The 22,865-nt window shown below is 42.2% G+C and overlaps 1 protein-coding gene across 3 annotated transcripts in view; it reads left to right on the forward strand.

Annotated features, from left to right (window-relative positions):
- The window catches only part of SEC24A (SEC24 homolog A, COPII coat complex component), an 80,243-nt gene that overhangs the window by 38,126 nt on the left and 19,252 nt on the right, over positions 1 to 22,865 (forward strand). For 2 of the 3 annotated variants that reach the window (XM_001109620.4, XM_078005193.1), the window contains 8 exons: positions 693 to 811; positions 5,138 to 5,193; positions 6,266 to 6,472; positions 8,786 to 8,906; positions 9,877 to 10,035; positions 14,827 to 15,000; positions 16,662 to 16,772; positions 19,884 to 20,059. In XM_001109620.4, coding sequence (XP_001109620.2) covers positions 693 to 811; positions 5,138 to 5,193; positions 6,266 to 6,472; positions 8,786 to 8,906; positions 9,877 to 10,035; positions 14,827 to 15,000; positions 16,662 to 16,772; positions 19,884 to 20,059 — 1,123 coding nt within the window. Of the gene's footprint in view, positions 1 to 692; positions 812 to 5,137; positions 5,194 to 5,566; positions 5,759 to 6,265; positions 6,473 to 8,785; positions 8,907 to 9,876; positions 10,036 to 14,826; positions 15,001 to 16,661; positions 16,773 to 19,883; positions 20,060 to 22,865 lie in introns of those variants that run through there. The other variant, XM_015140944.3, reaches the window with a different exon arrangement.

The following is a 22,865-nucleotide window of genomic DNA, read 5'->3' on the forward strand; positions in this document are numbered from 1 at the left end:
TCAAAGTTAATGTGACCTTTCTATGTAATGAAGTATAGTGCTTGTGTGTGGTGTGGAGGCATATAGAAGGCTAAATTTCATTACAAGTGGAGTAACTCCTTCACTTTGGTGTAAAGCTCATTCTTGTTCCTGCCAGCATTTATATTTTTAATGTTATAGATTGTGAATGGGGATTGTGAATTGATGAGATTGTCACTGACTCACCCATGCATGAACAAAAGTGAAAAACAGTTTGCTCTTCCCCTTATATAATTGTAGTTCCACCTATTTGTAGTTCTTTAAGATAGATGCTTTTGTTCTTCTTTGTTCTTAAATATTACAGTTTCTGTATCATAATATTTTGAAGCATGCTTTATAACTTAAAATCATCTGCAAAATTTCATTAATAGTTTTCAGTATTTTTAACCTACTATTTCCTAAGTGATTGTATGTAAGTTTACATAGCTATACTTGGTTTTGGATTGTTGTATTATGGCTGTTTTTTGTTTATTGTTTGGCTTATGTGTAGTGTTTTCCCTTTGAGTCAGATATGTTTTCATGGTAAACATTGAGTGGTTTAAACATTTGTTTGTGTTGGGCCAATTTCTATAATATTGAATTAGATATTTTCATGTAACTCTTAGGACATATTTTATGTGTATATTTGTATATGGGTAAAACTTGATAAAATAGTCTTCTGAATTTGTCTTTAGGCTTCCTGGCAACACTAGAACAAAAATTGGCTTCATAACATTTGACAGTACAATCCATTTCTACAGTCTTCAAGAAGGTCTCTCTCAACCTCAGATGCTAATAGTTTCAGATATTGAAGGTATAGATTTATTGAACTACTTTCATAATTTTTCAATTTTAGAAATATTTCTTTATTACTTGACAAATTGGATGTGTGTTGTTTGTACTATGTCAAGGAAAATCTTGAGTATAAAATCATGATTGTTGGAGTTGTAAGAGTCTTTCAGTGCAATCTCTCATTTTATGGAAGAGGAAATGGGGGTTATGGAGACAACGTGAATTCTGAACAAGGTAACAAAAACAAGTTAATCTTAGAACTCAGATCAAATTTAGGCTTTTTTCCCCCTTCTTCCCATTTATTCGTTCAAAAAGTATTTGAGGATAGACATATAGAGCAAAGAAATAGAACTGAGAGCTCAGAATAAAGCCTAGCATATATAGTCAATTGGTTTTTTTTTTTTGTTTTTTTTTTTTTGAGATGGAGTCTTACTCTGTCTCACAGGCTATAGTGCAGTGACACAATCTTGGCTCACTGCAGCCTACGCCTCCCAGGTTCAAGCAGTTCTCCTGCCTCAGCCTCCCGAATAGCTGGGAAGACAGGCATGCAACACCATACCCAGCTAATTTTTGTATTTTTAGTCGAGATGAGGTTTCACCATGTTGGCCAGGCTGGTCTCAAACTCCTGATCTCAAGTGATCTGCCTCTCTTGGCCCCACAAAGTACTGGGATTACAAGCATGAGCCACCAGGCCCAGCCAGTCAATTGATTTTTTGACAGAGGTGCCTGGACCAATCAGTGGGAGAAGAGACAGTTTTTTCAACAAATAGTTATGGCAGTACTGCCTATGCAAAAGAATGAGGTTGGACCTTTACCTTATACCATGTAAAGAAAATTAACTTGAAATGGACTAAAGACCTAAACTTAAGAGCTATAAGTATAAAACAGGGGCAAATATTTATGCCACTAGATTGTGAAGCATTGGAACCCTGGTGCATTGCTGGTCAGAATGTAAAATGTAAAATGGTATAACTGCTGTGGAAAATACCTTGGCAATTCCTCAAAGTTAATGGTGAATTACCACATGATGTAGCAATTCCACCGTTCAATATATACTCCAAAAAATTGAAAGCAGGGACTCAAGCAGATGCTTGTACATCATTGTTTATAGCAATAGCAATCATTCACAATAGCCAAAAGGTGGAAACACCCCAAGTAGTCATCAACAGATGAATAGATAAACAAAACGTGGTATAAATGTATAATGGGGACGGGCGCGGTGGCTCACGCCTGTAATCCCAGCACTTTGGGAGGCTGAGGCGGGCGGATCACAAGGTCAAGAGATCGAGACCGTCCTGGCCAACATGGTGAAACCCCATCTCTACTAAAAATACAAAAATTAATTAGGTGTGGTGGCGTGCGCCTGTAGTCTGAGTTACTTGGGAGGCTGGGGCAGGAGAACGTCATGAACCTGGGAGGAGGTGGAGCTTGCAGCGAGCCCAGATCGTGCCACTGCACTCCAGTCTGGACAACAGTGAGACTGCATCTCAAAAAAAAAAAAAAAAAAAAGCCAAAATAAAACGTATAATGGAATATTATTCAGCCTCAAAAAAACGATGAAATTCTCACACGTGCTACAATGTGGATGCACCTGGAAAACATACTAAGTGAAATAAGCAAGACACAAAACGACAAATATTGTATGGTTCCACTTATATACAATACCTAGAATAGGCAAATTCATAGAGACAGAAAATGGAATAGAGGTTACCAGGTGCTGGCGGGGAAGGGCAATCAATAGGGAGTTATCATTATTATTACTTTTTTTTTTTGAGATGGAGTTTTGCTCTTGTTGCCCAAACTGGAGTGCAATGGCACCATCTCCACTCACTGCAACCTCTGCCTCCCAGGTTCAAGCAATTCTCCTACCTCAGCCTCCTGAGTAGCTGGGATTATAGGTGCGTGCCACCATGCCCAGCTAATTTTTTATATTTTTAGTAGAAACGGGGTTTCACCATGTTAGCCAGGCTAGTCTTGAACTCCTGACCGCAGGTGATCCACCCGCCTCTGCCTCCCAAAGTGCTGGGATTACAGGTGTGAGTCACCGCGCCTGGCTATTACTATTTTTTTAAAGACAGAGACTCTGTCTCCCACGTTGCAGCGCAGTGGTGCAATCATAGCTCGCTGCAGCCTTGAAGCCCTGGGCTCAAGCGATCCTTCCACCTCAGCTTTTCAAGTAGCTAGGACTACAGGTACACGCTACCATGCCCAGCTAATTTTTAAAATTTCTTGTGGAGGCAAGGTCTTGCTAAGTTGCACAGGCTGGTCTCAAGCTTCTGGCCTTAGGCAGTCCTTTCACCTCGTCCTCCCAAAGTGTTGGGAGTACAGGCATGGGCCACACCTGGCCAGGCCTTATTTTTTTGTAAAAAGAAACAAACTATAGAAATGTAGAAAGTGATTAACCTTGTAATCCTCCACCACTCTCTTCCCAGTTTACTCCCTTTCTAAGGAAGAATTACTAAGCAAGAATAAATGTGAATCCTGAGAGGCTCATCTGAAGTGGGCAGTTAGCATACCTTCTGATTCGCTTGATTTTGCAGTCCCATTAATTTTGTTTGTTTTGTTTTGTTTTGTTTTGTTTTGTGTTTTGTGCTTTGTTGCCCAGGCTGCAGTGCAGTGGCGCAATCTCGGCTCACTGGCTCACTGCAGTCTTTGCCTCCTAGGTTCAAGTGATTCTCATACCTCAGCCTTCCGAGTAGCTGGGATTATAGGTGTGTGCCATTATGCCAGCTAATTTTTTGTATTTTTTAGTAAATATGGGGTTTCACTATGTTGGCCAGTCTGGTCTCAAACTCCTGGCCTCAAGTGAACTGTCCACCTTGGCCTCCCAAAGTGCTGGGATTACAGCAGGCATGAACCACCATGCCCGGCCTCCATAGTCCCTTTTTTTTTCTTCTCTTTTTCTTTTTTTTTTTTTTTGAGAAGGAGTCTTGCTCTGGCACCCAGGCTGGAGTGCAGTGGCGCAATCTCGGCTCATTGCAGCCTCTGCCTCCTGGGTTCAAGCAATTATTTGCCTCAGCCTCCTGAGTAGCTGGGATTACAGGCGCCCACCATCATGCCTGGCTAATTTTTGTATTTTTAGCAGAGACAGGGTTTCACCATCTTGGCCAGGCTGGTCTTGAACTCCTGACCTCATGATCCACCCGCCTCGGCCTCCCAAAGTGCTGGGATTATAGGCATGAGCCACCGCACCTGGCCCGTAGTCTCTTTTTAAAGGCACTGGTGTGGGCCATTTTTTTTTTTTTTCTTTTGAGACGGGTCTTGATCTGTCCCCCAGGGTGGTGTGCAGTGGCGCCATCTCAGCTCACTGCAACCTCCACCTCCCGGGTTCAAGCAATTCTCCTGCCTCAGCCTCCCAAGTAGCTGGGACTACAGGTGCCCACCACCATGCCTGGCTAACTTTTTGTAGTTTTAGTAGAGATGGGTTTCATCACATTGGTCAGGCTGGTCTCAAACTCCTGACCTTGTGATCTGCCCGCCTCGGCCTCCCAAAGTACTGGGATTACAGGCATGAGCCACCGTGCCTGGCTGACCTTCTTTATAAGAAAGCATACGCTTTGTGAATGACAGAGCTATTGGTGAGCTGTATGGCTTCCTTATAAAGACAGCATTCTTGTGTGTCATGTTAGTCAAAAAGATGTCTCAATGCCAATAGTGTATCTTTGGCTGGCTTCCAGGGCTAGCCATTCAAAAAAAAAAAGGGTCAAAGCAGAATTGTAAATTATTATCTTTAGCCTAAGAAGCATAGCACTTACACAAACCCGTATTCAGTGAGTACAGATCAATATTTTCTTTTTTTCTTTCTTTTCTTTTTTTTTTTTTTTTGAGACAGGGTTTCAACCTCCTGCCTAGCCTGGGAGTGCAGTGGTGCAGTCTTGGCTCACTGCAGCTTCAGCCTCCCGGGCTCAAGGAATCCTCCCACATAGCTGGGACTATAGGCATGCACCACCATGCCTGGCTCGTTTTTGTATTTTTTATAGAGACAGGGTTTTACCGTGTTGCCCAGGCTGGTCTCAAACTCCTGAGTTCAAGTGATTCACTTACCTCGGCCTCTCAAAGTGCTGGGATTACAGGCGTGTACTGCTGCACCCAGCCCAGATAAATATTTTCTAATTGGGAGGCTATACCTTTTACAAGGTAGCAGACAAGAAGCAGAAAATTTGCAGTAGATACCTGTATCATTGTGGTTTTTTTGGTGGCTCTTTGGACACATGTAAACAGTGCTACAATAGTGGAGGAGGTGGCTTATTTTTAAGGAAGGGGTGGTTAATTGCATTAGTGTTGTATTTTTGGAACATTTTTAATTATTATATTTTGTTTAAAATAAATATGTATTTCTTCTTTCAGATGTTTTTATACCTATGCCAGAGAACTTATTAGTAAACTTAAATGAAAGTAAAGAGGTAAGGCACATTTTCCTACCTGACATGTTTAATTGAAATATTGAAGGAATATGTTTTTGAAATGAACTTTAAGTAAAATTTTTATTATTTCTGTGACATTTCTAAGATGTGTAGCATTTTATATTTGCTCTTATAATTAGATGAACAGCTCTTGAGTTCCACCTTGAGCTGATCATTTTTAAGTCTAATGAAGCAAGTTATTTGTAGTAGGGTAGAAAATAAGCATATTCCAAAAAGGAGGAACACCTGAAGGAAATCTGTCTTGCCAGCCATTTGGGAAGTTGGGAGGGTTGCTGAGATAAAGTTTCTGGTCACTACATAGAAGCACATTAGGTAGGCTGCTTTCAGTGCCCTTTGCTTTTCTGATTCACAGAGTGTCATTGGGGTCAGTTCAGAAGAAACTCTTATTACCTGCCTGGAAATTGCCATGAGATAATACAGTGAGAGGTGAACAGAATGTGTCTGAAGGGGGGATGTTGTCTACCCTGTACATGCATATATGCCGTAGGGGTAACATTTTAACTAGCAAGTCTATGGTCTCTGCTCTTGGCAATGGTGACTGTGCCATAGTGTGAAGTATTTTTTTCCCCATTTACTCTATTTGTACAACCTAACCTGTAAAGGTAGTTGTTTCTCTTTTGTAGTGCTATTACTAGTTGACAAAGTTACTGGATATATTAGATTTGCAACAGGGAACAGCTAAACTCACTTTGGTACTTAAAAGAATAAAGTATGTAGAGGTGATGGAGAAGGCCATATTTCATGGCATTAAAATATACCAAATCTCTGAACTGTGATGGTTCTTTTGGATACATTTTGGACTTATAGTCTTGCTGGACTACTGCATGTGCAAGAACTGTAAGGCCCCAACTTTGATTTGTCTTGCTTGCCAATTTATAATGTTGACTTAAAATGGCTTTCTTGTCATTTGACCAACTTCATTGTTTAGTGTCTGTAGACTCTCTGACCATCATCATGACTCAATGTCTTGTCTATTGTATTAGATACTGACTGAATGTGAAAAAAATTTTTAATTGTGACACTCTTGAGTTTTCTTGCTTTATTTTATAAGCTCGTGCAAGATTTACTGAAAACTTTGCCACAAATGTTTACTAAGACTCTGGAGACCCAAAGTGCCTTGGGTCCCGCACTGCTGGCTGCCTTTAAGCTGATGTCTCCAACTGGTGGTCGAATGTCTGTCTTTCAAACACAACTCCCAACTCTTGGAGTGGGAGCCCTGAAACCGCGAGAGGAACCAAACCACAGGTCATCTGCTAAGGTTAGAGAGTCATGAAATGTCTGATAAGGTTTATGCTGGTGTTCCACCTCTGTGACCACAGAGCTTGTTTTTTCTTTAAATTTATTTGTCAATTGTTGGGAGGAGGGACTATAAGGAAATTAACTTTTATGTAGACGTTTTTATTTTGTTACATTTTTCTCTACCTGATTCATCCTTCTTTAATTTTTAATATCTTTAGCAGGCCACTAGCAATTCAGTCTGCCTTCAGAGAAATAGTCTGGGAGGCTAACAGCATATGCTTGACAGGGACAAAGAGAACCTGATTGACCAGTTAAGAATAGTCTTATTTGGCTGGGCGTGGTGGCTCATTCCTATAATCCCAACATTTTGGGAGGCCAAGGCAGGCGGATCACCTGAGGTCGGGAGTTTGAGACCAGCTTGACCAACATGGAGAAACCCCGTCTCTACTAAAAGTACAAAATTAGCCGGGTGTGGTGTCACATGCCTATAATCCCAGCTACTCAGGAGGCTGAGGCAGGAGAATCGCTTGAACCTGGGAGGCGGAGGTTGCAGTGAGCCGAGATTACGCCATTGCACTCCAGCCTGGGCAACAAGAGCAAAACTCCATCTCAAAAAAAAAAGAAAAGAAAAATAATAGTCTTATTTGGCACATCGATGGCCAAGGTGCTTGTGTGCACCTTGTGTGCATAAACTTTAAAGTTTTTGAGACCCGTATTTCCCAAAAGATGAAAGAGAGACCTGTGTACTATACTGGGTATTATATCATTCCTGGAGTCAGACTGCCTATTCTCACTGTTTATTACATGTGGGAACTTGAAAAATTAATTTCTTTACCCCTTTGTTTCTTTATATATAAGGTGAAAATAAAGGGTCAGGTGTGGTGGCTTATGCCTATAGTCCCAGCCCTTTGGGAGGCTGAGTTGGAAGGACTGATTGAGCTCAGGAGTTTGAGACCAACCTGGGCAACATAGTGAGACCCTGTCCCTACAAAAATACAAAAAAATTAACCAGGTGTGATGCTGAGAGCCTGTAGTCCTAGCTACGCTGGAGGCTGAGGTGAGAGGATCACTTGAACCCAGGAGGCTGCAGTGAGATCGTGCCACTACACTCCAACTTGGGAAACAACAACAACAAAAAAGATGACTGGGTGCGGTGGTTCATGCCTGTAAGACCGTGCTTTGGGAGGCTGAGGCGGGTGGATAACCTGAGGTCAGGAGTTCGAGACCAGCCTGGCCAACACGATGAAACCCCATCTCTATAAAAAATACAAAATTTGGCCGGGCATGGTGGCTCATGCCTATAATCCTAGCACTTTGGGAGGCCAAGGTGGGTGGATCACGAGGTCAGGTGTTTGAGACTAGTCTGACCAGCATGATGAAACCCTGTCTCTACTAAAAATACAAAAATTAACCAGGCATGGTGGCACACGCCTGTAATCCCAGCTACTCAGGAGGCTGAGGCAGGAGAATCGCTTGAACCTGGGAGGCGGAGGTTGCAGTGAGCTGAGATTGTGCCACTGCACTCCAGCCTGAGCAACAGAGTGAGACTCTATCTCGAAACAACAACAACAAAAAAAACACAGAAAAATTAGCCGGGGTGGTGGTGTGCACCTGTAGTCCCAGCTACTTGGGAGGCTGAGGCATAAGAATTGCTTGAACCCGGCAGGAGGAGCCTGCAGTGAGGTAGCTGAGGTAATGCCACTGCCCTCCAGCCTGGGTGACAGAGTGAGACTCTGTCTCAAAAAAAAAAAAAAAAAAAAAGAAAGAAAATAATGATAGCACTTACCTCTTAGGGTAGTTGAAAGGACTAAGTAAGTATTACACATGAATTATTTAGAACAGTTTCCAGCATTCTGAACATTTAATAGATTTTAGTTACAATAAAAAAATCTTTGCCAACTATGAAATTATTATAGTAAATGTATTTCTTTTTAAAAGTAAATACAGAAAATTTTAAAAAACATGTGTGTGTGTGTGTGTGTGTGTATATATATATATATATATATATTATTTTTTTTTTAAATAAATAGAGCCATGTTGCCCAGGATGGTCTCAAACTCCTGGGCTCAAGCAGTCCACCCACCTCGGCTTCCCAAAGTGCTAGGATTACAGGTGTGAGCCACCACGCCTGGCTGGAACTTACAGAAAATTGCTAAGCAGTACTTGCTTCTTAATGAAAAACCAAGTAGTACCATGCAGGAAAAGGACTTCGTAGAATGCCCAGAAATAATTGCAATTGTTGTTAACATCATGATATATGTAGATGTGTATTTAGATTTTATGACAACGTAATGATTTTTTTAAATGTCTCTTTGTAATTTATTATAAATAGGATATACACCTGACACCATCCACTGACTTCTATAAGAAATTAGCCTTGGACTGTTCTGGTCAGCAAGTAGCCGTTGACTTATTCCTTCTCAGTGGACAGTATTCTGACTTGGCTTCTCTGGGTAAGTTCTTTGTAATCTTTTTTTTTTTTTTTCTGTTAAATGAATATCAAAATGGTACTTATATGATAGTCTTCTAAATATAGGACAAAGTCAAAGAATATGTATGTCCTTGGGAGAGTTAGTCAGTCAGTTTAGTCTATTAAAAACCTTATAGTCTTCTAGTCTGAACATTTAGTAATAGAGCAATTTCTATGCTACTATTTAAAGGAATGCAGGCCGGGTATGATGGCTCATGTCTGTAATCCTAACAATTTGTGAGGCCTATGCAGGAGGATTATTTTAGCCCAGGAGTTTGAGACCAACCTGGACAACATAGGAAGACCCTGTATTTACAAATAATATATATATATATATTTTTTAAATAAAAAACTAGCCAGCATGGTGGCACACACCTGTGGTCCCAGCTACTTGGAAGGCTGAGTGGGAAGAGTGCTTGAGGTGGGGAGGTCAAGGCTGCAGTGAACCCCATGGTATCACTACTGCACTCCAACCCTCTGTCTCAAAAAAAGGGAATGAAATATCCTTTCTGACAGTAGTTTACCTTGGAAAGTTAAAGAAAGATTGATTCCTGGCCGGGCGCGGTGGCTCAAGCCTGTAATCCCAGCACTTTGGGAGGCCAAGACAGGCTGATCACAAGGTCAGGAGATCGAGACCATCCTGGCTAACACGGTGAAACCCCGTCTCTACTAAAAAATACAAAAACCTAGCTGGGCGAGGTGGCGGGCGCCTGTAGTCCCAGCTACTCGGGAGGCTGAGGCAGGAGAATGGCGTGAACCCGGGAGGCGGAGCTTGCAGTGAGCTGAGATCCGGCCACTGCACTCCAGTCTGGGCGACAAAGCGAGACTCTGTCTCAACAACAACAACAACAACAACAACAACAACAAAAAGATTGATTCCAATGTCTGCAGTTACTTTGGTGTAGTAGAAGTAGTTAACGGCACAGTTTGAAACAGTGTGTGTTCTCTTCCAGGTTGTATTTCTCGGTATTCAGCAGGTAGTGTCTATTACTATCCCTCTTACCATCATCAGCACAACCCAGTCCAAGTGCAGAAGTTACAGAAGGAACTACAGAGATACCTTACTCGGAAGATTGGCTTTGAGGCAGTCATGAGGATTCGGTGCACCAAAGGTAGGAATTTTTTTTTTTTTTTGGCGTAGGAGTAAATAATATTTTTGGTACCAGTAAATATACATGTTTTTATCTAGTCTTATAAGATTGACCTTCTGAGATACTTTGCTGACTCTGGAATATGTAATTAAGAGGAGAGAAGAAACACTGTAACCAAAAAAATGGGGGGCCTATTGAGAATATACTCAAAAGCACTGACTTGTATATTTTTTTTTTTTTTTTTTTTTGAGACGGAGTCTCGCTCTGTCCCCCAGGCTGAAGTGCAGTGGCGCTCTCTCGGCTCACTGCAAGCTCCGCCTCCCGGGTTCACGCCATTCTCCTGCCTCAGCCTCCCGAGTACACGCCATTCTCCTGCCTCAGCCTCCCGAGTAGCTGGGACTACAGGCGCCCGCCACCGCGCCCAGCTAATTTTTTGTATTTTTAGTAGAGATGGGGTTTCATCATGGTCTTGATCTCCTGACCTTGTGATCCGCTCGCCTCTGCCTCCCAGAGTGCTGGGATTACAGGTGAGCCACCGCGCCTGGCTGACTTGTATATTTTTAAATGGAGAATTTTATTGTGTGTGAATTATCTAAATTTTTTTAAAAAGACTTTATCTCCGACTGGGCACAGTGGCTTATGCCTGTAATTCCAGCACTTTGGGAGGCCAACGCTGGTGGATCACTTGAGCCCAGGAATTAGAGACCAGCCTGGACAACATTGCAAAGCGATGTCTCTAGAAAAAATACAAAAACTTAGCTGAGCGTGGTGATGCACGTCTGTAGTCTCAGCTTCTTAGGAGGCTGAGGAGGGAGGATTGCTGGGGCCTGGCCTGGGAGTCAGAGGTTGTAGTGAGCAGAGATCACACCACTGCACTCCAGCCTGGGCAATACTCTGTCTCCAAAAAAAAAAAAAGAACATAGAGTCTATTTTTTTCTTTTTCTTTTTTTTAAGACAGTATATTGCTCTGTCGCCCAAGCTGGAGTGCAGTGGCACAGTCTCAGCTCACTGCAATCTCCTTTACCTCCCGAGTTCAAGCGATTCTCCCTGCTTCAGCCTCCCGAGTAGCTGGGATTACAGGTGTGCACCACCGCGCCTGGCTAGTTTTTGTATTTTTAGTAGAGACGGGGTTACACTATGTTGGCCAGGCTGGTCTCGAACTCCTGACATCAGACGATCTGCCCACCTCAGCCTCCCAAGGTACTGGGATTACAGGTGTGAGCGACTGTACCCAGCCTAGACCCTATCTTTTTTGAGAGAGTCTCATTCTATCGTCCAGGCTGGAGTGCAATCACAGCTCACTGGAGTCTCCACCTTCCTGAGTCAAGTGATCCTCCCATGTCAGCTTCCCTAGTAGCTGGGACTGCAGGTGTGAGCCACCACACCTGGCTAATTCTTTATTTTATTTTTTTTTGTAGAGTCTGGGTCTCCCTGTGTTGCCCAGGCTGGTTTCAAGCTTGTGGGCTCATGTGATCCTCCTGCCTTAGCCTCCCAAAGTGTTAGGATTACAGGCATGAGCCACCACACCCAGCCACGGATCTTGCTTTTAAACTTTTTTTTTTTTTTTTTTTTTTTTTTTGAGGCGGAGTTTCACTCTTGTTGCCCAGGCTGGAGTGCAATGGCACGATCTTGGCTCACTGCAACCTCCGCCTCCCAGGTTCAAGCAATTCTCCTGTCTCAGCCTCCCTAGTAGCTGGGATTATAGGCATGTGCCACCACTACGGCTAATTTTTGTATTTTTAGTAGAGATGGGGTTTCTCCATGTTGGTCAGGCTGGTCTCAAACTCCCGATCTCAGGTGATCCACCCGCCTCGGCCTCCCAAAGTGCTGGGATTACAGGCGTGAGCCACTGCGCCCGGCCTTAAACTTTTTTTTTAATTGTGGTAAAATATATATAACATAAAATGTACTATTTTATCCATTTTTTAATTTTACAGTGGTATCAAGTATGTTTTCACTGTGTAACTATTTATTTCCAAAAGTGGGAGATCTCTTAGTTTGTACTCTTTTTTCCTGAGCCAGAGTCTCACTCTCTCGCCCAGGCTGGAGTATAATGGTGTGATCTAGGCTCACTGCAACCTCCATCTCCCAGGTTCAAGCAATTCTCCCTGCCTCAGCCTCCTGAGTAGCTGGGATTACAGGCGCCTGCCACCACGCCTGGCTAATTTTTGTATTTTTTAGTAGAGACAGGGTTTTGCCATGTTGGTGAGGCTGGTCTCGAACTCCTGACCTCAGGTGATCCACCTGCCTTGGCTTGCCAAAGTGCTGGGATTACAAGTGTGAGCCACTGCACCCGGCCTGTACTCTCATTTTTCTTTTTTTTTTTTTTTTTTTTCCTGAGACGGAGTCTCGCTCTGTCACCCAGGCTGAAGTGCAGTGGCACAATCTCGGCTCACTGCAAGCCAAAAGGTGGAAACACCCCAAGTAGTCATCAACAGATGAATAGATAAACAAAATGTGGTATAAATGTATGATGGGGACGGGAGTGGTGGCTCATGCCTGTAATCCCAGCACTTTGGGAGGCCGAGGCGGGTGGATTACAAGGTCAAGAGATCGAGACCATCCTGGTCAACATGGTGAAACCTCATCTCTACTAAAAATACAAAAAAAAAAAAAAAAAAAAAAATTAGCCGGACATGGTGGCAGTTGCCTGTAATCCCAGCTACTTGGGAGGCTGAGGCAGTTGAACCTGGGAGGCGGAGGTTGCAGTGAGCCAAGATCACGCCATTGCACTCCAGCCTGGGCAAAAAGAGCGAAACTCTGTCTCAAAAAAACAAAAACAGAAACTTTCCTATGGCATTTATAAACATATATTTTGAACTTCAAGTAAAAGCAGTGAGGAATTACACCTGGCTTTTTAATTTTTTTCACAATATCTTGGAACACCTTTCTATTTTTATATGTACAGACCCACATTCTCCTTTTTCTTTCTTTCTTTTTTAATGTTATATATTTATTTTTAAGAGACAGGGTCTCACTATGTTGACCAGGCTTGCTTTCAACTCTTGGGCTTAAGCAGTCTTCCTGCTTCAGCCTCCTGAATACCTGGGATTACAGGCATGTGCCACCATGCCCAGCATTCTTTTTAATCCTGATTACTATTTTTAAGTTGGTTTTTATTTCACAAGCAACATGTGCATCTGTTTTTCTTGTAAAAAATAAAAACATCATTGATAAAGCTAAAGTCTTCCTGTATCAGCTTGCGTGTGTATGTGACACATACACTTTCACTTCATTTTTATGTAGTTAAAAATGATATATATCAGAATTTCCTATTAAAAATGATATATATCACTTGGTATATACCGAATTTCCTGTACATTTACATACTTCGGTACATCTCCATGGAAAACATATCTTATGGTCTATTTACATAAGTGACATATTGTATGTATTTTTATTCAATAAACCTTGAAGATTCATTAATTTTAGATCATATAAATCCATCACATTAATTTAAACTTCTACCTAGTCTACCTAGTATTCAGCAGATTGGACAAATCACAGTTTAGTTTTGTTTGTTTGTTTGTTTTTTGAGACAGAGTCTCTGTCACCTAGGCTGGAGTGCAGTGGCACGATCTCGGCTCACTGCAACCTCTGCCTCCTGGGTTCAAGCGATTCTCCTGCCTCAGCCTCCCGAGTAGCTGGGACTACAGGCGTGTGCCACCAAGCCCGGCTAATTTTTGTATTTTTAGTAGAGACAGGATTTCACCATGTTGCCCAGGCTGGTCTCGAACTCCTGACCTCAAGTGATCCTCCTGTCTCAACCTAAGAAAGTGTTGGGATTACAGGCATGAGCTATTGTGCCTGGCCTAGTTTTTCTACTGATACCCATCGAAAGTATTTCTAAATTTTTTTGCTGTGACACACCAGTCTACTTGAAATTTTCCTGCATGTATAAATTTGGCACTTAAATGAAGATATCTGTAGGACACATTCTTTGATATGGAATTGCTAAAGTCAAAATAAGTATCTAGAATTTTGATAGATACTGCCAAATTATCCTCCAAAAATGTTTTTTGTTTTTCTTTTTGAGATAGAGTCTCGCTCTGTCGCCCAGGCTGGAGTGTAGTGGCGCAGTCTCAGCTCACTGCAACCTCTGCCTCCCGGATTCAAGCAATTCTCCTGCCTCAACCTCCCGTGCAGGCACCTGCCACCATGCTTGGCTAATTTTTGTGTTTTTAGTAGAGACAGGGTTTCACCATGTTATTAGCCGGGTTAGTCTCGAACTGACCTCAGGAGATCCACCCGCCTTGGCCTCCCAAAGTGCTGGGATTACAGGCGTGAGCCACTGCACCTGACCCAAAAATGTTTTTTGAAAATTAGTATCCCGGCCGGGCACGGTGGCTCAAGCCTGTAATCCCAGCACTTTGGGAGGCCGAGGCGGGTGGATCACGAGGTCAGGAGATCGAGACCATCCTGGCTAACATGGTGAAACCCCGTCTCTACTAAAAATACAAAAAACTAGCCGGGCGTGGTGGCGGGCGCCTGTTGTCCCAGCTACTCGGAGGCTGAGGCGGGAGAATGGCGTGAACCTGGGAGGTGGAGCTTGCAGTGAGCTTGCAGTGTCGCGCCACTGCACTCCAGCCTGGGCGACAGTGCGAGACTCCGTCTCAAAAAAAAAAAAAAAAAAAAGAAAATTAGTATCCCCACCTTCATTTGAAAAGGCATCTGTTATTCCTTAACCTCAGTAAGTACTGTGTATTATCTAGATTTCTTTACTTTTTGCCAATCTGATAAGTAACTAGGATAAAATGTAAATATCAGTATGTAGGTGTATAAAAATCATTTTGTTACCTTTTTCTCTTTTAGGTCTTTCCATTCATACTTTCCATGGGAACTTCTTTGTTAGGTCAACCGACTTATTGTCTTTGCCTAACGTCAACCCGGATGCTGGGTATGCAGTACAGATGTCAGTGGAAGAGAGTCTTACTGACACTCAGTTGGTTTCTTTTCAGTCAGCGCTCTTGTATACATCCAGCAAAGGTAAGTTGTTTGTTTGGATTTCAAATGTTCAAATATTATTTGGATTTCAAATGTCAAAACAGGCTGTAAAACACATGTAGCATATCTTATGTGTGCTCACTTAAAATTTATTTATTTACTTACTTAGAGACGGAGTCTCACTCTGTCTCCAGGCTGGAGTGCAGTGGCGCGGTCTCTGCTTACTGCAACCTCCGCCTCCTGGGTTCAAGTGATTCTTCTGCCTCAGCCTCCCAAGTAGCTAGGACTACAGATGTGCACTACCACACCCAGCTAATTTTTATATTTTTAGTAGAGACAGGATTTTACCATGTTGGTCAGGATGGTGTCAATCTCTTGACCTCGTGATCTGCCTGCCTTGGCCTCCCAAAGTGCTAGGATTACAGGCATGAGCCACTGCACCCAGCCCTTAAAATTTTCATTACTAAAAGCAGTAAACCAACTAAGAAGTTCAAAAAAGAGATTTAAAAAAATTTAGCATATTGTCATTTGAATACGATCCCTGTTTGTTTAGTAATAACCTGAATGAAAAGAATTTTATAGTTAAAAAAAATTAAGTACGGCCAGGTGTGGTGGCCTATAAACCTAGCACTTTGGAAGGCTGACTGGGGAGGATCACTTGAGGCCAGGAGTTCAAGACCAGCCTGGACAACATAGTGAGACACTGTCTCTAAAAAAATATTTTTTTAATTAGCCAGGTATAGTGGCATACACTGGTAGTCCTAGCTACTTGAGAGGCTGAGTAGGGAGGATTGTTTGAGCCCAGGAGTTTGAGGCTGCAGTGAGTTATGATTGTGCTACTGCACTTCTGCCTGGACAACAGAATGAGACCTTGTTTCTAAAAAAAAAAAGGATGAAATTTTTAATATTTATGTACTTACTTATTTTTAATAGAAATAAGTTCTTAAGTGTCCAGCCCTGTCTTGAACTCCTCGCCTCAGGTGATCCTCTCACCTTAGCCTACCAAAGTGGTGGGTGCTGGGATTACAGGTGTGAGCCACTGTGTCTGGCTAATATAAAACTTTTGATACTATCTCTGCTTACTATATAACTATACTACTTGGTTCTAAATTGAAAATAAGTGATTTTTTTCATATATATATATATATATATAGTTTGTTTTTTTTGTTTGTTTGTTTGTTTTTTGTTTTTTGTTTTTTGTTTTGAGACGGAGTCTCGCTCTGTCCCCCAGGCTGGAGTGCAGTGACCAGATCTCAGCTCACTGCAAGCTCCGCCTCCTGGGTTCACGCCATTCTCCTGCCTCAGCCTCCCGAGTAGCTGGGACTACAGGCGCCCGCCATCTCGCCCGGCTAATTTTTTGTATTTTTAGTAGAGACGGGGTTTCACGGTGTTAGCCAGGATGGTCGCGATCTCCTGACCTCGTGATCCGCCCCTCTCAGCCTCCCAAAGTGCTGGGATTACTGGCATGAGCCACCGCGCCCGGCATATAGTTTGTTTTTAAGAGATGGAGTCTCACTGTATTGCCCAGGCTGCACTTGAACTCCTGAGCTCAAGGGATCCTCCTGTTTCTGCCTCTGGAGTAGCTGGGACTACAGGGGTGCACCACTGCACCCAGCTAAGAAGTGATTTTTCCAAGTGACTTTAACATAATCTTTTATTATATATAGTTGCCCCTTACTCTTGTTTATGTATTTTCCTCAAAGGCGAAAGAAGAATTCGTGTTCATACTTTGTGTTTGCCAGTAGTTTCAACTCTGAATGATGTCTTTCTTGGAGCTGATGTTCAAGCAATTTCAGGGTTATTGGCCAATATGGGTAAGAGTTGTTATCTCTTATAAATATTTTACAAGTAATAACATTAGGCACATCCAAACAGTTTTGTTTTCCCTTAAATAGTTAGCTTTATAGTTTGAATGTTTTAGATCCCCTGGGTGCCTGCTAAGTAACTATTTGAATGAAAAGATCTGCTGCAGATAATCTTATCTTTTTTGTTTGTTTATTTAAACAAATTTATTGAGATATAATTACATACCATACCATTTCATCCAATTTAGTTGATAATTCATTTGTTTTTAGTGTTTTTACAGAGTTGTACAGCTATCACCACAATCTAATTTTATAACATTTCTGTTGCCCCAAGAGAAACCTCATGCTCATTAGCAGTTACTGCCCTCTTCTTCCTCTCTCCCTTACTGGCCTTAAGTAACCACTCTAGTGTAGACACTATATTTGTCTACACTGAACTTAGCTGTATCTTTTTTTTTTTTTTTTTTTTTTGAGCTGGAGTTTCGCGCTTGTTGCCCAGACTGGAGTGCAATGGCACGATCACAGCTCACCACAACCTCTATCTCCCGGGTTCAAGCGATCCTCCTGCGTCAGCCTCCCAAGTAGCCGGGATTACAGGCATGTGCCATCATGGCCGGCTAATTTTTGTATTTTTAGTAGAGACAGGGTTTCTTCATGTTGGTCAGCTGGTCTTGAACTCCCGACCTCATGTGATCCGCCTGCCTTGGCCTCCCAAAGTGCTGGGATTACAGGCGTGAGCCACCGTGCCCGGCCAACTATATCTTATGTAATGGTTAATATTAGTGCTATTTAATACTCTTTTTATGTGAAACAGTGTACCATAAAGATCATTAGACTTAGAGTCATGGAATTTGGGATTGAAAAACCAGTTTACCACCATACATTTGTTTACAGCCACATCATATGAGCCAATAGAAAACTTACTGATATCTTAACCTATTTATTTCCATCTCAGATATAATTGCCTTCTTGATTTTTTTTTTTGGTCCCTTTTCAAATACATACAGCTTAGTAACATCATTTTGATTCTTGTGGTCTTTCTACTTGAAGGAAGACTTTCAGTGGGTCTATTTTCTTTCTTTGGTTTTTGAAAAACAGAGTTTTGCTCTGTCACCCAGGGTGGAGTGCAGTGGTGTGGTTCTAGCTCATTGCAGCCTTGACCTCCTGGGCTCAAGGGGTCCTCCCACCTCAGCCTCCTGAATAACTGGGATTAGAGGCCCACACCACCACACCCAGCTAACTAACTTTTATTTATTTTATTTTATTTCATTTCATTTCATTTCATTTCATTTATTTTATTTTATTTTATTTTGAGACGGAGTCTTACTCAGCCTCCCAGGATGGAGTGCAGTGGCACAATCTCAGCTCACTGCAACCTCTGACCCCAAAGTTCAAGCAATTCTCCTGCCTCAGCCTCCCGAGTAGCTGGGACTACAGGCGCACGACACCACACCCAGCTAATTTTTGTATTTTTAGTAGAGTCGGGGTTTCACCATGTTGGCCAGGATGGTCTTGATCTCTTAACCTCATGATCCACCCACCTTGGCCTCCTAAAGTGCTGGGATTACAGACGTGAGCCACCACGTCTGGCCCTCACCCAGCTACCTTTAAAAAAATTTTTTTAGAGACAAAGAGTCTCACCATGTTGCCCAGGCTGATCTTGAATCCTGGGCTCAAGCAATCTTCCTGCTTTGGCTTACCAAACTGTTGGGATTACAGCTGTGAGCCACCACACCCGGCCTCAGTGAGTCCATTTGCTTCAAACTTAATTCTGTCTGTATCGGGAATAGTTACTCACTTTCTTGAATTTCCTATTGGGAAAAATGTTTTACATGGAGCCTGGTAAAGGATTTGCCCACACTTCAATCTTTTATGTTGTTAGATGTTCAGGATTGTGACCTGTGAAATTTGAAGATCATTGCCTTTATTTTTTTGTTTAAGTTACATTTTTTTTTTGTAACTGTGATTATTATTATGAATGACAGCAGTAACTATTAGGTGGGTTTTGTGGATTTTTGATAAATTGTCACAACTTCATAAGTATTGGTTCTGCTACTATATTGAATGTACTTTTAGTACCACGTGGATGGAGTTTAATTAAAGTTTGACAAGTCTTCCAAACAGTTATCCTTTTTTTTTTAAAGTTTTGAAAAAAAGTTTTCATGCAGAAATGCTTATAAACAGAGTGGCATGACAAATGATGAAAATCTGTCTAAATAAGAGGCCAGGCATGGTGGCTCATGTCTGTAATCCCGGGACTTTGGGAGGCTGAGGGGGGTGTATCACTTGAAGCCAGGAGTTCAAGACCAGCCTGGCCAACATGGTGAAACCCTATCTCTACTAAAAATGCAAAAAAGAAAAAAAAAAAAATTAGTCAGGTGTGGTGGCACATGTCTGTAGTCCCAGCTATAGTCCCAGCTACTCAGGAGGCTGAGGCAGGAGAATTGCTTGAACCTGGGAGGCGGAGGATGCAGCGAGCCAAGACCACACCACCGCACTCCAGCCTGGGCGACAGAGCGAAACTCTGTGTCTAAATAAATAAATAAATAAATAACTCTAAGAACTCTTTCTGTAAATATGAAATAACTCTGGGCTGGGCATAGTGGTTCATGCCTATAATCCCAGCACTTTGGAAGGCTGAGGCAGGAGGATTGCTTGAGACCAGAAGTTTGAGATCAGCCTGGGCAACATAGGGAGACTTTGTACAAAAAATTTGGTTTAATTAATTAATTAAAATTAAAATTTCAAAAGAACTCTGTTTCGAAACACTCTGTGTTTCAGGAAACACAGGAAAGCATTGTGTGTTTAATTGCAATGTTTTTCTTTCTCAGTGGTATATAAAATGTTGGATTACAATCAGTAGCATAACTGAGGCTCAGGAAGGTTAAATTACTTGCCAAATCATTATACAACTAGGAAATAGCAGAGCAGCATTTCAACAGAGGTTGGCTCCGTTCTCCAGACCATGATTTTAGCTGCTGTGTTTTGCCTCGTTTGTGTATATAGTAAATTGGAGAGATACTTAGTATAGTTTTTAAAAATTATCTCTTCTATCCTTAACAGTGGACTAGCTAAACTTCTATCATATTTCTTTTTTGTCCTTACCCTCACCTTGCTTAGCTGTTGACAGATCTATGACTGCCAGTCTGAGTGACGCTCGGGATGCTCTAGTGAATGCAGTCATTGACTCCCTTTCAGCTTACCGTTCTTCAGTCTTAAGTAACCAGCAGCCTGGACTCGTGGTTCCTTTTTCTTTGCGGCTTTTCCCACTTTTTGTATTGGCTCTCCTTAAACAGGTAAGAAAAACAGTACAGAAACTAACACAGTGATGGCCAGGCACTGTGGCCTACACCTGAAATCCCAGCACTTTGGGTGGCTGATGTGGGTGGATTGCTTGAGTCCAGGCATTTGAGACCAGCCTAGGCAACATGGTGAAACCTGGTCTCTGCAAAAAATACAAAAAAACTAGCCAGGTGTGGTGGTGCACACCTGTAGTCCCAGCTATTTGGGAGGCTGAGGTGGGAGGATGGTTGAGTCCAGGAGACAGAGGTTGTAGTGAGCCCATATCGCGCCACTGTACTCCAGCTTGTGCGAGAGAGCCCGACTCTGTCTCAAAATAAACAAACAAAAAGAAAGAAACGAACACAATGGAAACATCAAAAGGCAAAATTTTTTTCCTATGAATCCCTAAACATTGTGTATGTAAGTTTATGCTAGTTAAATTTTTGACGACAGGGGCCTTACCTCTTATTTGAACTTTGAAAAGTTTAATAACCAAAAAAAGTTACAGAAAACTGATTCAGAGTAAGTTCCTTGTTCATAAGATGCTTCTTTAAGCTAAGTATTCAGTGACATTATAAAAAATTCAACTGATAATCAGTTTTCCAAAACAAGAATTTTATATTATATTGCTGGTGCAAGAAAGCACACATGCACTGCTCTCACTTATACGTGTTCTCACTTATACGTGAAAGCTAGAAATCAAACACACAAAAGCAGAAAGCAGAATAGTGGTTACTAGAGGCTGGGTGGTGAGGAAGGAATGGGGAGATATTGAACAAAAGATACAGTGTTTTAGTTAGACAGGAAGAATAAGTGATAACTATTTGAGGTTACGGGTATGTTACCTAGCTTCATTAAATCATTCCACATTTTATACTATATCATAGCATCTCTTTATACCTCATAAATATATGCAATTAGAATTTTTCACCAACAAGAAAGTTAACTTTTTTAAAAAAAGAAGATACCACACATGTGATTTTATTTTATTTTTATTTTTTGGCTCTTTCCTGTCCCTACAGAATTTCAGCGACATTACACTTCTCTCTTTTTTCTTTTTTTTTTTGAGTTGGAGTCTTGCTCTGTCACCCAGGCTGGAGTGCAGTAGCACGATCTTGGCTTAACGCAACCTCAACCTCCCAGGTTCAAGTGATTCTCCTGCCTCAGCCTTCCGAGTAGCTGGGATTACAAGCGTGTGCCACTGTGTCTGACTAATTTTGTGTTTTTAGTGGAGACAAGGTTTCACCATGTTGGTCAGGCTTGTCTCAAACTCCTGATCTCAGGTGATTTGCCTGCCTTGGCCTCTCGAGGTGCTAGGATTACAGGCATGAGCTACCAATTACACTTCTTAATCTTCTTCTTCTTTTTTTTTTTTTTTTTCCGAGACAGGGTCTCCCTCTATTGCCCAGGCTGGAGCCCTATGGCATGATCTCGGCTCACTGCAACCTCCACCTTCTGGGTTCAACCTCCACCTCCTGCGTTCAGGCAATTCTCCCGCCTCAGCCTCCTGAGTAGCTGGGATTATAGGCATGCACTACCACACCCCAGCTAATTTTTGTATTTTTAGTAGAGACAGGGTTTCACCATATTGGTTAGGCTGGATGCTAACGTCCAACCTCAGGTGATCCTCCCGCCTCAACCTCCCAGAGTGTAGGGATCACAGCCATGAGCCACCATGCCTGGCCCTTAATCTTCTTCAGATACACTTTATTATACCTGTATACCTGCATACTTGTTTCCATGATCTGGATTGGACTTCCATATCCTTGTCTTTGAGTTTAAATGTTTGTAGGGTTTTTCTTTGTTTTACTTTGATTGTAGGGTTTTTCATTTGCTATTTATTATTTACATGTCTTCCCTGCCTGCTCTTTGCCTTCCTCCCAGAAAAGAAGGAAAACTCTGGTCTGGTGGAGTAGGCTTATTTATCCAGTGTCCAAAATTGAATGTCCAAGCTTTTTGCCTCAGGATAAACTTCCCTTATAAAATTTTATTTAAAAGCTCGTGTTGGCTGGCCATGGTGGCTCATGCATGTAATCCCAACACTTTGGGAGGCCAAGGCGGGCAGATCACTTGAGTTCAGAAGTTTGAGACTAGCCTGGCCAAAGTGGTGAAACCTCGTCTCCACAAAAATTACAAAAATTAGCAGGGCATGGTGGCACATGCCTGTAGTCACAGCTACTTGGGAGGCTGAGGCAGGAGAATCGCCTGAACCCAGGAGGCAGAGGTTGCAGTGAGCTGAGATTGCACCACTGCACTCCAGCCTGGGTGACAGAGCGAGACTCCTTCTCTTAAAATATAAATTAAATAAATAAAAGCTCATGTTGGCCAGGTGCCGTGGTTCATACCTATAACCCAATATACTTTGAGAGGCCAAGGTAGAAGGATTGCTTAAAGCTAGAGGTTTGAGACCAGCCTGGGCAAGAAAGCAAGAATGTCTCTATTAAAAATTTTGTTTAATTTTTTAAATTAAGAAACAACTCATGTTAAAAATGCACCTGAAGAAGCATTCCAGATTCCAGAACTGTTCAAGGACTGCTGGCTGGGCACAGTGGCTCATGCCTGTAATCCTAGCACCTTAGGAGGCCAAGGCGGGAGGGTCGATTGCTTGAGTCTAGGAGTTTGAGACCAGCCTGGACAACATAGTGAAATTCCACCCCTACAAAAAAATTTTTTTAATAAGAAAAATAAAGGACTGCTCTGCATCTTTTTTTTTTTTTTTTTTTTTTTTTTTTAAGTCTTGCTATGTCGCCAGGCTGGAGTGGCAGTGGCGATCTCGGCTCACTGCGACCTCAGCCTCCTGAGTAGCTAGGATTACAGGTG

This window comes from Macaca mulatta, chromosome 6 (genome assembly GCF_049350105.2).
Source record: "Macaca mulatta isolate MMU2019108-1 chromosome 6, T2T-MMU8v2.0, whole genome shotgun sequence".
Taxonomy (NCBI): domain Eukaryota; kingdom Metazoa; phylum Chordata; class Mammalia; order Primates; family Cercopithecidae; genus Macaca; species Macaca mulatta.